This window comes from Mesoplodon bidens (genome assembly GCF_964165515.1).
Source record: "Mesoplodon bidens genome assembly, chromosome: 15".
NCBI classification, from domain to species: domain Eukaryota; kingdom Metazoa; phylum Chordata; class Mammalia; order Artiodactyla; family Ziphiidae; genus Mesoplodon; species Mesoplodon bidens.
This window is the reverse complement of record NC_138171.1, coordinates 6,723,951-6,737,011: the sequence shown is the minus strand read 5'-3', so window position 1 is coordinate 6,737,011 and position 13,061 is coordinate 6,723,951. Positions and strand designations below refer to the sequence as shown.

The following is a 13,061-nucleotide window of genomic DNA, read 5'->3' as shown; positions in this document are numbered from 1 at the left end:
CACACAGCCCTGTCGCACTGCCTGGAGTTACCACCCCCGTCCCCCGGCAGCCACCCCCTCTACCTCCCCGCCAACAGAACCCCGATTGTGTTCAGGAAGACGATGTGCCTGCTCTGACCTAAGCCAGGCCTATTTCTTTTGCCGGATCCTCAAATTCCAGACTCCCTTGCAGCTAAGAGTGTCCTGTGACTCAGCTGTAGCCAGTGAGACAGAAGGGGCTTCTCAAGGTGGCGGGAGGGTCCTGAGGTATTGAACTTGGGCACATCGATTCCCATCTCTTTCCAGTGTAGAACGGCTGAACGGCTGGCAGAATAGCTATAATTTCCCTTTGCACCTAGGTTTCTGGATACGAACTCATTTCTGCCAATTGAATGCACTCGCAGAATATTTCGAAGGCAGAAAGGAGGCGGAGGCATCCTCCTGCGGTTTGGGCTGTTTGCTGCTGGTAAACAAGTGTGCGGAGACGTGAGGTTTTCTGCAGCAGAATTTAGGTGTGCAGTCGCCAGCCCATGGGTGTGGACCGTTAGTTGTGGCCGAGGCAGCCACCTGACCCTGCTTTCTGGTGTCCAGTGATCTGTTCTGTAGAAGCTGGAAAGCAGCTGCAGTGGCAGTTTCCTGATCCTGGGGTCACGGCTCTGGCAGTGTGCTCTAGAATTCATTCATTCCACTGGCCGACCCCTGACACCCACCTAACGGCTTGTGGCTTGTGTCCCCCCTCTCGCTGGCCCGTGTTGCTCTGTACAGAGAGCCGTTCCTGGGGGGGCAGCCTAATGTCCACTCCTCCAGCTTTTCCAATGGTTTTCCAAGCAACCGTTCCCTGTGGTTAAAAAGAAAATTTTTGTCCGCTTAAAATAGCAAAGATCTAGAAATATTCTGGATCCTCTAGTTTGAACCAAAAAATGCTACCGGGGGTTCAGGCATGACAAAAGGATGAGGATAAGAGGCCTCAGGGAAGGTTTCATTTCTGTGAGCCTCAGTTTCTTCTTCTGCAGAATGGAGACCAAAAATTATTATCTTTATTACAGTTAATAGTTGACTACCGTGGTACATTGCATTTCCCAAACATGGTCACGACAACATTTCCCATTCCACAAGCCCTTCCACACGTGACCTTGTCACTTCCCGTCAAGTCGGAGGAATCTGACCCCCTCTCTCCTGAATCAGGGATGGTCTGGCCTCTGACTCGCTCGTAACCAACATGATGAGTCAGGATCCGCCGACTGGAATTCGCAGGCTGTAGGAAGGGGTGCACGTCTGCAGGTCCTCCCATTTCTCGCGGTCCTTCAGCTCCGGCCCCGCCCCGGCCGCTCGGGGCTCCAGCCCCGCCCCCGCAGGGTTCCAGCCCCGCCCTCGCCGCTCAGGCGGCGGAGGGGCGGGGGTAGGTGGGCGGGGCCAAGGACGGCGCGCGGCCCCGGCCCCACCCCGCCCCTCCGGGCTCGGGCTCCCGCGGGCCCCGCCCACTGCGCTGCTCCCTCTGCTGTCCGCTGTGCGGGCGGCGGCGCAGGGCTGTGCACCATGGCCGGGCTGCTGGCGCTGCTGTGCCCCACGGGCAGGGTGGGCGCCCGGGTCGGGTCTCGCGCCACCTGGCTCCTGGGCGCTGCCGCCCCCCGCGCCCCGCCGCCCGTGTTTCTGCCGCTGCTCGGGCCCGGGCTGGACGCCCCGGGGCTGCGCGCGGCCCGCGGGAACTGCCAAGGCCGCCAGGTAAGCCTCCCCGCCCCCACCCCGAACCCCGGGCGCCCCGATCGTCGGCCCATCTCCGCCGAAGGAGAGCCTGACTCGCGCAGCTGCCCGAGACCGAGCACCTCCAGGGTCCGCAGGCCTCAGATCTCTACAAGTCAAGGAAGCAAGTTCCCAGTTGACAGCCGGGGAAGCTGAGGCTCAGAGAGGTGTGGCGACTGCCTAAGGTCACAGCCTCCAGGGGATCCCAGGATCCCAAAGCGTCAGGCTGTACTGTGGTGGTGGCCGAGAGGATTGGAGATGGGGCCTGGGCTTGGTATCGACGTTCTCACTGGGCGGTAGAGTTGTTCCTTTGAAGTTGAGCCAGGGCCTCCTCCCTGGGCCGAGGAGAAAGGCTTGGTGGGTGCTGCGGTCTCTAACACCCCCCAACACTTGCTGCCACTCCCTTTTTATCTAAACTAGTGGGCAGGCCTCCCTGTCAGACTGCAGGAAGGACGCGCACAAGAAACCCAGTGTTACTTCATTGCATCAATATTTCACTTCGGTTGCTTTTGTGTATGCTAACTGAACACTGGTTTCTATTCAGAATGGTAATGCAGACTATCCCTTTTTGAAAGTTTTGAAGTGGGTCTCCTTAGAGAAAAAAGGTGGTAAGCAGTGAAGTCTGGAGATCCAGAGCTAACAAGTTGGGACAAGCAGTGCCTGGAGCTTTGCACCTTTGGTCCCTTTGCCTGCCTGCATCCACTCACCAGCGGTGCAGCCCTACCCCAAGTGCTGAAGGCCTCTGAGCCTGTTTGCTGACCTTGCAGGCATTTAAAATAGCACCTTCCCAACAACAGTTTGGGGAACAGTTCCATGAGCTGATGTGGGCCTCAACATGGTGCCCCCGGGAGCCAGTGCTTCCTGAATATTGCATAGGCATTTGACCCATGACCTTACCATGCCTCTGCCACAGGTGGAGAAACTTCCTTCCCCGTCTCCTCCTCCCCCATCGGACAGGCGGTAGATCTTGTCTCTGCCTCCTGAGCCCAGTTAGGGGGTCCTCATGCGTCTGGCACCCTCCGCGCACACCCAGCTGTCTCCTGGTGATTCTCTGTCGATCAGCCCAGCTGTCCCTTCCTCCCGGAAGCCTTCCCTGACCACCAGTGATACCTTGGGTGCCTCCACTGGCCCCCTCCTCAGCCCCATGGCTGTGCATCTTCTATGCGCTCATCATATGTCCTCCTGACTTGCTGGTCTGTCTGTCTTGTGAGCCTGGCACTGGCAGGTGTGTGTGTGTGTGTGTGTGTGTGTGTGTGTGTGTGTGTGTGTGTGTGTGTGTGTGTGTGTGTGTGTGTGTGTGTGTGTGTGTGTGTGTGTGTGTGTGTGTGTGTGTGTGTGTGTGTGTGTGTGTGTGTGTGTGTGTGTGTGTGTGTGTGTGTGTGTGTGTGTGTGTGTGTGTGTGTGTGTGTGTGTGTGTGTGTACTGCTCCCCCACCCCATATTTATTAAAGTAAGAATCCTGTATTAGAAGGGTCAGGAAGGTTTGAGGAATGAGCCAAAAATCTTGCTCACAAGTTCAGATTGTTTAGAGTGACACCTGTTTTCATTCATGCAATAACTAATATTAATAATAAACACTATATTGTGTTTACTTTGTACGAGGCGCTGTTCTGAGTACTTTGAAAATATTAACTCATGTAATCCTCACAACAACCCTGTGACGCAAGCAACACTGTCATCCCCCCCGCTTAAGCCCAGAGAGGTTGAGTAACTTTCTGAGAATCACACAGAGGTTACCTGTCAGAACTGGGATCCAAACCAGTCTCATTCCAAGGCTCTGCCCTCAATAGCTGTGCTGTGCTCCTCACTTATTTGTGAGTGTCTGCACTGTGCTAGGCGCTGCTCTAAGGGGGGAGGATAGAGCAATGAACAAAACAGACATAACCCACCCTCAGGGAGCCTGACGCCCAGTGAGAGGGGAGGGACAGTGAACAGAAAAGGAAAATGCCAGGCTTGTTGATGTCAGGCGCTACTGAGAAATGCCCAGGGGGGAGGGAGGGTGCACATGGGCAGGGCTGCAGGGAGGGATGCTGCCAGTTTCATAAATAAGGTCATCAGGGAAGGGCTCCCTGAAAAGGCAGCGTGTGAGCGAGAACTGGGAGGTGAGGAGGACACTGGGGCTCAGAGAGCAAGCCATCTGCAGGCATAGGAAAGCACTTATCTAAGAACAGACACAGGGGGAGGTACGATGTTGTCTGCATCCGGGGCAGCGACTAAGGATACATCATCACAGGTTCTTAAGGTGATGTTTCACGAAGAAATGAATGTCTGAAAAGTTTCCATTCCTTGCAGGTCATCGCCTCATAAATTCCTTTATTTCAGTCTCTTTATTCTCCTGCAGGGATAGGAAGAAAAATGCATGACCCACATGATTAAAGAGATTTCCGGGATAAAAGGAAGAAAATTGTCCATATAAGATTCTAACTCTAGAAAGTTAAAAACTAACCACAGCACCGGCTAACAGGAAATTGTCTGTTGTGTCTGAATATTTTGTCCCTCCCATTGTCTTGCAGTAGATACTGGTTATTCTGTAGCTGGAAGTCTGGCTGCCTTTTCTTTTTTTTTTTAAGGAACAACTTTTTTTTTTTTTAACTTATTTATTTAGTTTTGGCTGTGTTGGGTCTTCGTTTCTGTGTGAGGGCTTTCTCTAGTTGCGGCGAGCGGGGGCCAGTGTTCATCACGGTGCGCGAGCCTCTCACTATCGCAGCCTCTCGTGTTGTGGAGCGCAGGCTCATTAGTTGTGGCTCACAGGCCCAGCCGCTCCGCGGCATGTGGGATCCTCCCAGACCAGGGCTCGAACCCGTGTCCCCTGCATTGGCAGGCAGATTTTCAACCACTGCGCCACCAGGGAAGCCCTGGCTGCCTTTTTATTTTTCTTTCCTGGCCAAAAGGCCTTTTGCCAAAATAGAGGTCGTACAGAAAAGGGCTCTCAAGAAAGAGAGACAGTTCCGCCCGGTCCTGGCAAGTAGACAGAGGGGACATAATGAAGTCCGGTTGGGCCAGATGTCCAGGGTGGGAAGTGAAAGGGGCTTTCACCCGTCATCAGCCTCAGGACGTTGTTTGGCTCTTGGAACCGGGGATTGTGCACTGCTTCTCCTATCAGGGCCTGGCAGCTCTCCCATCCGGGCACTTCATCCGCAGCCAAAAGGCGGGTGGGGAGCTGTTTATCAGGAGCCTGAGCTCGCAGCGGCCATTCTGGCTGCTGGGCGTCAGAGAACAGGGAGGGCGCGGTGCCGGCCCCACCGAAGGGTACTGGTGACAGTTTCCCTTCTCCCCTCCAGAGCCTTGACGTTCTGGAACAGGCTCTTCCTTGAGGAATGTTCAGCTCTTGGGGGACGTGAAGGGGAGAGCCTGCAGCGCAGAACTCAGTCTGGGCGCTGCCAGCCAGCTCATAGCTTTGCCCCAAACCTTGGTCTCCCATCTGTCAAAGTGGGAGCGACAGAGGTGCCCACGTCGTGGGGTTGTGAGGGTTTTTACGGGATGGCGCCTTTAAAGTGCTAAGCCCGGTACCTGGCTCAGTAGAAGGGGCCTCTCCTGAGGACGCTGGTGGTTTTCCTAAAACCTTTCAAAAAATGTTATGCTTTCCTGCCTATCAGAGCCAGTCTCTGGGACCCCATAAATGGATACTGGATTTTAGTAGCCACTCCCCTTTTTTAAAGTGTTTGTTTTCATAAGTCTGAAAAAAGCCCGCAGAAGTCAAAGCTAAAGGCAGAGAGGAAATACAGTTTGTCCCCCGCCTTAGGACCTTAACACTTAATTCCCAGGGACTGAGCAGCCTTTAATGAAACAGATTTAATTTTAATTTAAGCTTTAATTTAAAGCTTCCAGGTGTTTTGGGGTTTTGGCTGGTTGGTTTTTTTTTTTCAGTCCCAACTGCAGTTTGGGAACAAAAGAGATGCTCTTTCAGTTGGGAGGTAATGAAAAGACTCTTTCAACTAATAAATCTGAGTTTTGTACCAACTTTTTTGGGAGTAGGGGCAAATGAGTAGCTGCTGTGTATGATTAAAAATCAAGGATGATTCTGGGAAAGGTTTTTTTTTTTTTTTTTTTTTTTTTTGGCCACGCTGTGCGGCTTGTGAGATCTTAGTTCCCTGACCAGGGATTGAACTCGCGCCCTCGGCGGTGAAAGCGCAGGGTCCTAACTACTAGACCACCAGGGAATTCCCAATTCTGGGCAAGTTTTAATCCAAGACTGAATTCCACCCCCTCCTCACCATGCGTGGAATGTGGCCCTTCACTGAGCCTTACTTAGTTCTTTTGGGGACAGTAGGAGAGTCTGCTTTTGTGCCTTCTTATCTTCTACGTACGTGCAGCAGCCACGGTTTATCTTCCATTCTGGCGGCTGGTCCGGAGCCAAGCCCTCCTGTCCAGCATGAAACCAAGCTGAGAGGCTGCCCCAGGGGTTACCAGACACAACAGGGCTCCAGACACTGCAGACATTCTTTGTAGGGCAAAATGTACTGTGGCTCCCAGCTTGCCCTGAAGAGTAAATTTTAGAATCTGTACTTTGTATTTCAGTTGAATCAAATCCTGCTTCATAAAAAGGAATGAAGTTTGATACCTGCTACAATGTGGATGAACCTTGTAAACATGATGATAAGTGGAAAAAGCTGCCGTAGTCTGTTCGGGCTGCTATAACACCATAGACTGGGCGGCTTAAACGGCAGACATTCATTCCTCACAGTCCTGGAGTTAAGAAGTCCAAGGTCAAGACACGGGCAGATTGTGTCTGGTGAGGGCCTGCTTCCGAGTTCACAGACAGCTGTCTTCTGTCTTCTTGCCGTGTCCTCACACGGTAGAAGGTTCGAGGGAGCACTCTGGGGTCTCCTTTATAAGGGCCCTGATCCCATTCGTGAGGGCTCCACCTTCATGACCTAGGCACCTGCCACCTCCAGATACCATCCTGGTGGGGATTCGGTTTCAACATATGAATTTGGGGCGGGGGAGGGTTTCCACCAACATTCAGTCTGTAGCAGAAGCCAGTCACAAAAGGCCCCATGCTGTACGGCCCCGTTTACATGAAACGTCCAGAAAGGGCAAATCCATAGACAGAAAGGAGTTTCATGTTTGCTTTCCCCCATCAGGATGTGGGAGAGAGGATGGGGAGTGACTGCTAATTGGGTGACAAAAATGTTCCAAAATTAGATCCTTGCGATGGTTGCACAACTGCAAACACATAAACCATTTGACTGTATGTTTTAAGCCTTAAGATGGACTTTATGGCCTGTAATCTATATACCAGCAAAGCTGTTACCAAAGTGGATGGGCCTCCCTGGGGAGGAGGAAGAAACGCAGGTGGGGCGTTAGGTGGGGACGGCCCAATGGAGGGAACTGCACAGGAGCGGCTGTGTGAGGGTCTCGGTTTTAAAGAGGGTGCTCCAGGAGGGCCTCCCTGAGGTGATGTCGGAATAAAGACCTGGAGGCGGGGCTATGAGGACGTCTGGGGAAAAGCATTCAGGCAGAGGGAGCAGCAGATGCCAAGGCCTGGAGCGGTCCTGGCCTGTCCTGCTTAAAGCAGCAAGAAGGCCACGTGGCCCCAATGGGTAGCAGGAAGGAGAATGGGGGGTGGGGCCCGGAGGGCTGAGGGGCTGGTGCTTCCAGGAGGCCTCTGACGGGGGTGGTGCTGTAATCCCACCTCGGTTTTTACAGGCTCCCTCTGGCCACTGTGTTGAGTGGTCTAGGGTGGGATTGGGGGACCAGCTGGGAGGGAGGCCATCACAGTAACCCAGGGGAGAGATGAAGGGCCTGGGCCAGGTGGTCCTGAAGCAGCGTTCCCTAAACCCACCTAGGCTGGCACCACTCAGCGCCCCTCCGGTCAGTAGCCCTGTCTGCTGCTCTGTAGGGTCAGCCCCTCATGGGAGACCTGCAAGGTCAGGCCCCGGGCCCCTGGGTGGCCCCTGGTCTCTCATGTTCCTGCCCACAGCCCAGGCAAGAGTAGCTCGGGAGGTCTGGTCCGAGTGCCGTCAAAGAAAGAAAACAGCCCAGGAGGCCGACTGCAGTGGGCCCGGTGGAGGGCGGGGCAGTGGATTCTGATGGGCCGACACCGTCACGTCCCAAGGACGGAAGGGCAGGGGTGGGCCACCAGGGCTGCTGGCTTAGGGGACAGCACGGATGAGCACGAGGGATGGAGGACGCAGTGCGGGCCTGGCGTGCGATGGGGGGACGAGGCTTGGGTGGGCAATGGGAGTATCTGAGGAGGAAGGGGACCTGCTGCACTTCAAACTCCTTATCAGGGAGTTCCCTGGCCGTCCAGTGGTTAGGACTCCGCACTTTCAGTGCCGAGGGCGCGGGTTTAATCCCTGAACGGGGAACTAAGATCCCAAGGCACAGCTGTGTGGCGTGGCCAAAAAAATAAAAAAGTAAAAACTCTTGATCACATCCTAGTACCTGTGCATGCAATCCCGCTCGACCCCTAATACACCGGGCCGAGATGGTCCCTTCACCCTCGCAGTGCTCGGAGCCGGGCAAGACGACCAGGTCCCTGCTCCCTGGAGACACACATTCCGGGCCTCTGGCCAACAGCAAACAAGCGAAGAACGGCACGCTTACCTACACGTACTTGTTAGATTTGTTACGTTCTAAGCAGGACAACCCCTGGAGATGTGAATCTCAGAGAGGGAAGTAGAGATGTGATGCCATGGCCGCCCCTGAGGGCAGGCAGCTGAGGGGGTCAAGGAGGGCCTCTTGGAGGAGGTGACGTTTGTGTTTCCAGCTTAGGAAGTGGCGTCACTCCAGTCTGTCGCAAGGCAGGTACCTCGGAAGGGAAGGCCACGTGGAGGGCCTGCTGAGGGCGGGCAGGAGCAGGGCGAGGGGAGGCAGGAGTGCTGAGCAGGCGTTTACCTGGCAACACTGGCTGATCACTTAGAAGCACCAGGGGAACTGATACCTAATTGCAGTGCCCAGGCCTCACCCCACATCTATGAAACCAGAGGCTGGGCACCTGGGCACAGACAGATGGATCAGCAGCATCCGGATCCCCTGGGAGCTCTTGAGAAGCCCCAGATGTACTTGGTCACAGCTCCCGCCTGCCCGCCTGGCAGGGGCTCTGAAGCAGGGCAGGGCCGGGAGGACCTGTGCCTCGTTGCGGTTGGAGGCTGCTTCCCTGTGCACCTGTGTCATTTCACTTTCATCCCTGGGGATGCCACGCTGCATGTCATGTGTCCCCACCCCCCCACCCCCCACCGCAGCCTGTGAAGCATGGCTCTACTGCAGCATGTTCTAAAAATACAAGAAAGCAGCCGTCCCGCTGCAAAGTCAGTAGCCGGAGCTGACTGACCCAGATGCTGCCTGTGAGAAGAGCTCTGAGGTCTGCCGTTAGAGCTGAAGAAATCCTTTGATGAAAAAGGCACTCTCCATATTGAGGAGTTTTGTCGTTTTAATCCAAGGTGGTGGGTTTTTTTTTTCTCCCAAACATTCCAGGCCTTGTGGGTGCTCAGTAATTGTTAACAAACACCCCACGCAATGAATGCTTTCTGTACTAACCCGGCCACTGCATTTATGACCTGGGAACTAGCCCTCCCTTTCTCCGTTCAGATCTCAGGGGTAAATCTTGACTCCAGAAGTAAATACGTCATGGTTTCTGCTCCGTTTTGTCTCGTACCCACTGTCTTGTAGAGTCTGGCATGGTTGTCACGTCACCACAAACCTGGTAGCATGAAACGACACACATTAATTCTTTTACAGCCCTGGAGGTCAGAAGCCCAAAGGGGGTCTCACAGGGCTAAAGTCCGTGTGTGGGCAGGGCTGGTTCCTTCCAGTGGCTCTACAGGAGAATCCATTTCCTGCCTTTTCCAGCTTCTAGAGGCGCCTGCATTCCTTGGCTCATGGCCTTTTCCTCCGTCTTCAGAGCCAGCAGCACAAACCTCTGCAAATCTGACTGCTTCTGGCCTCACATCTGCTCCTCTGACCCTCCTGCCCCTCTCTGTCCACTCACAGGACCCTCATGATTAAGGTCCCTCTGGTCCCACTCAGAAAATCCAGGATGATTCGCCCATCTCAAGATCCTTAACTTAACCCCACCTGCAAAAAATCCTTCTGCCACGTAAGGTAACATATTCACAGGTTCTGGGGACCTAGACACCTTTGGGGCCACCGTTCTGCCCATCGTACCTGGTACCCAGCCCTTCACTGCACTCAGTGGCTTAGCGGGCATTAGCCTCAGCTGACAAAGAAAGAAAGTAACTCATCCCTCACTGGACAGGAAAGAGCAGAACGCTGCCCGAGTCGGAAGCTGTTGATGACCAACCACTAACATCCTTGCTCCTGCCCTAAAGCGTCTTCCCTTCTTTGGCTTGTGTGCAGGACACCAGCAAAATCACTGTGACACCAGGCGGCAACGTCAGCGGTACAGAGGAGAAAAAGCAAAGCAAGTCGCAGCAGCTGAAAAAGATCTTTCAAGAATATGGTGCCGTTGGCGTGTCGCTGCACATTGGAATCTCATTAATCTCTTTGGGCATGTTTTACATGGTTGTTTCAAGGTAAGATTTTGACAGCAATAGATATTTATTTTTCGCTGTCATCCAAGTGTCTTTGGGAATAAGAACTTTTTTCCTAAGACTTTATATTCATCTAGCTACTCTCATCACATTCTTTAAAATACTGTAAATGTCATAGCCAAATTGATCGGTTAACCGTATCCCTTGCCGTAGTAAACATCTTTTGTGTTTGTCTGTTTGCCTCTCTCCCCTCCAGTGGTGTGGACATGTCAGCCATCCTGCTTAAACTCGGGTTTAAAGAGTCACTGGTACAGTCGAAAATGGCAGCAGGCACAAGTACTTTCGTGGTGGCCTATGCCATCCACAAGCTGTTTGCACCCGTGAGGATCAGCATTACCGTCGTTTCCGTGCCCCTGATTGTCAGATATTTTCGGAAAGTGGGAATTTTTAAACCTCCAGCTGCAAAGCCTTGATGAACTCTTCAGTTGTGGGCCTGAAAACCTAATTTCGTTGAAATGATACGGTTTGGACTGGTTTTATGACGTAGGGCTTGTGGTGGGGGTGAGGCACGGGCTAGTTGCTGTCTTCTCATGAATAGCATTTACTTTCGCCAGCAAAAATTCAGGGTTTCAAATCACGGTAATTGTTTTGCTTTATAAGTTTTGGTAATGCTATTCATCAGAGGGCTTGTCTGCATCATCTAAAGTGTCAGCAAAGCATCACCTTTGAGTTATCATCTGAAACAAAACCGTCAGCCAGGAAATGTTCCTTCTGGAAGATCACTGGTGAGGCTCTGCGTGCAGAAGCCTCAGGGGTTCATCTTTGCTCAAGTTCTTAAAGGGCAGCGATTCATTAAGCTGGTGTTTAAAATTCCCCTTCCTCCAATATTTGCTGTCAGGCTGCCTTCGTTTTAATATGCAGTATTGTGCAGAACAGCTGCCAGTGCTACAATTAATGAAGCAGAATTTAAGACTTCACAATATGGGATCAGGATCTTAATTAGCATCAACACTTTGACATTCATTACACTTGTTTGGGGGGAAAGAAAAACAAGTACTTCCGGTACGTTTTACTGATCCCAAGACACCTTCAAACCTGGACATGATGGGACCTGCCTCGGCTGATTTTTCCCAAACTTTATTAAAGTAGGTCAGAATCATTTGTCTCTGTTTCGGTAAAATACGGAAACTTCATCCAATCGTAATGGCATCAGTTGGCCCCGGATGCCTGTGTCCTCAGAGGAATCTGGATACTGCGCACATACGCAAAGCTGAGACAATCTTGGCCTAACTGTCTCAGACTTCAGACATTCCAGAACTAGTGTCACAGTGTTTACATTGTGTTGCTACTTATATTTTTTAATTGAGTTAAAACTATGTATGCAAAAAAAGATTTTGTATCACTCTCTAAAAAAGTAAAATTACTAGCAGTTGCTGTCAATGGGAGACAACCGCAAAATAATACAAGCCGGGCAGGGACCGAGCTAGTTTACCAGATAAAGGGCGTGTGACTTTAGGCCCCTCATTCTCTGTTTGGGACGTTGGTTAAGATAGAAATGCAAGCACACAGATCCCAGTTGACACTTTCTCCTTGAGACAGTCAGGAGCAAGCAACGGAGAAGGAATATATTCCCGTGGGCTTCAGCATCACTGACAGGACACTGGCTGCACACCCCAGGAACCCCGGTGTAACCAGCCTGCCCTGACACCATGGTTCAGGGGTTGCATTTATCTTTCTGGCTCCCAGATTTATTTTTTTATTTTAGTTTTTTGGTTTGATTAACTACATTTGTGACAATCAGAAAACTCAAGGAACTATAAGCTGATCGTCCTGGTTTTACTGAGATCTGACTATTGACAGTTTCGTTAGCCCGTAGTAACCCATGTCAATCAGTTATTTCTGTTAACTTTTATGAGAATCTTTGTGAGCCAGATTCTCCACTTGCAAGATCTTTAAAGTGGATCTGTTATTCCACCCCCACCCCACCCCCTTTTAAAGCAGTTAGCCCACTGCCAAAGGGTTTTAGCAATTCAAAGTTGGAATTAGACTGCCTTTCTGGGGTCTAATCCCCAGGACACATTCACAGCAGAGAAAGACGGCACCAGTGCTAGGTAATTCCTCATGAGGGCAGGACCAGCACTTTTGTGTTGCTGTCTGTGTGTGAACAGTTGGCTCTGGGCTCCTAACCGCCTTCCTCACCGGCCTCCCAACCATAGATCGTGAGGAATGCCTATGCAAAAAAGCCGATAGGGATTCCTACAGGTTTAAGGGCTTGAATGGGAGTGGACTGAAGGGGCAAGCAATAAAACAAATTATACCAAATAGCCATAGCGTTCTCTTTTAAGCCCCAACTCCACTCCACTCCACTCCAGTGGCCAGTTGTCAGAACAGAACAGAGTAACTAGAGAGGAGAGGCAATCAAAGGATCAGGGAGTTACAGCATTATGTGAATTCACCAGCAAGATGTACAGATCACTTGTATTTACGTTGTTTTTATGGAACTAGGGGAATAAAACTGATCATCTATTTTAAACACTAAGCCATTGTTCACCTCTAATTTTTTATCTGACAAAATGAGCAGCTTAAATTCCGTGAAACAAATAAACATCTTTGTAAAGTTTATGAAGGACTTTTTATTCTTAAAAAGCCATCACTGCTGCTGATTATGAAGCAGCAGTGCGTGTGACTAGTTTATTAATGCTGTGCTGCTACAGTGAGCTCTTTTCTGTGCTTGTGTGGGATTGTCTGGGGAAATGACAGCTTAGCTAGTATCACTGGTGGGGTTAGTCATGTTGTGTTGACTACAACCGGGGTGAATGGATGAACTACTACTCTGGATGTAAAAGCTCAAGACTGTGGGAACCAAAAGCTCCTCTGTCCCAAGGGGGCTAACTGGACACAGCAGTTT

At 51.7% G+C, this 13,061-nt stretch overlaps 1 protein-coding gene across 1 annotated transcript; it reads left to right on the top strand.

The window, feature by feature from the left end:
- Positions 1-1,474: 1,474 nt before the first annotated feature.
- Positions 1,475-12,775, top strand: FAM210B (family with sequence similarity 210 member B). Its single transcript, XM_081255751.1, has 3 exons — positions 1,475-1,701; positions 10,020-10,195; positions 10,410-12,775. The coding sequence occupies exons 1-3, from the start codon at positions 1,516-1,518 to the stop codon at positions 10,624-10,626; spliced, it is 579 nt and encodes a 192-aa protein (XP_081111877.1). The 5' UTR covers positions 1,475-1,515; the 3' UTR covers positions 10,627-12,775.
- Positions 12,776-13,061: the final 286 nt, after the last annotated feature.

Coding starts and splice junctions, on each gene's coding strand:
- FAM210B (XM_081255751.1), top strand. CDS start 1,516: ATGGCCGGGCTGCTGGCGCTGCTGTGCCCCACGGGCAGGGTGGGCGCC. Junction 1,702..10,019: donor GGAACTGCCAAGGCCGCCAG/GTAAGCCTCCCC, acceptor GCTTGTGTGCAG/GACACCAGCAAAATCACTGT. Junction 10,196..10,409: donor TTTTACATGGTTGTTTCAAG/GTAAGATTTTGA, acceptor TCTCCCCTCCAG/TGGTGTGGACATGTCAGCCA.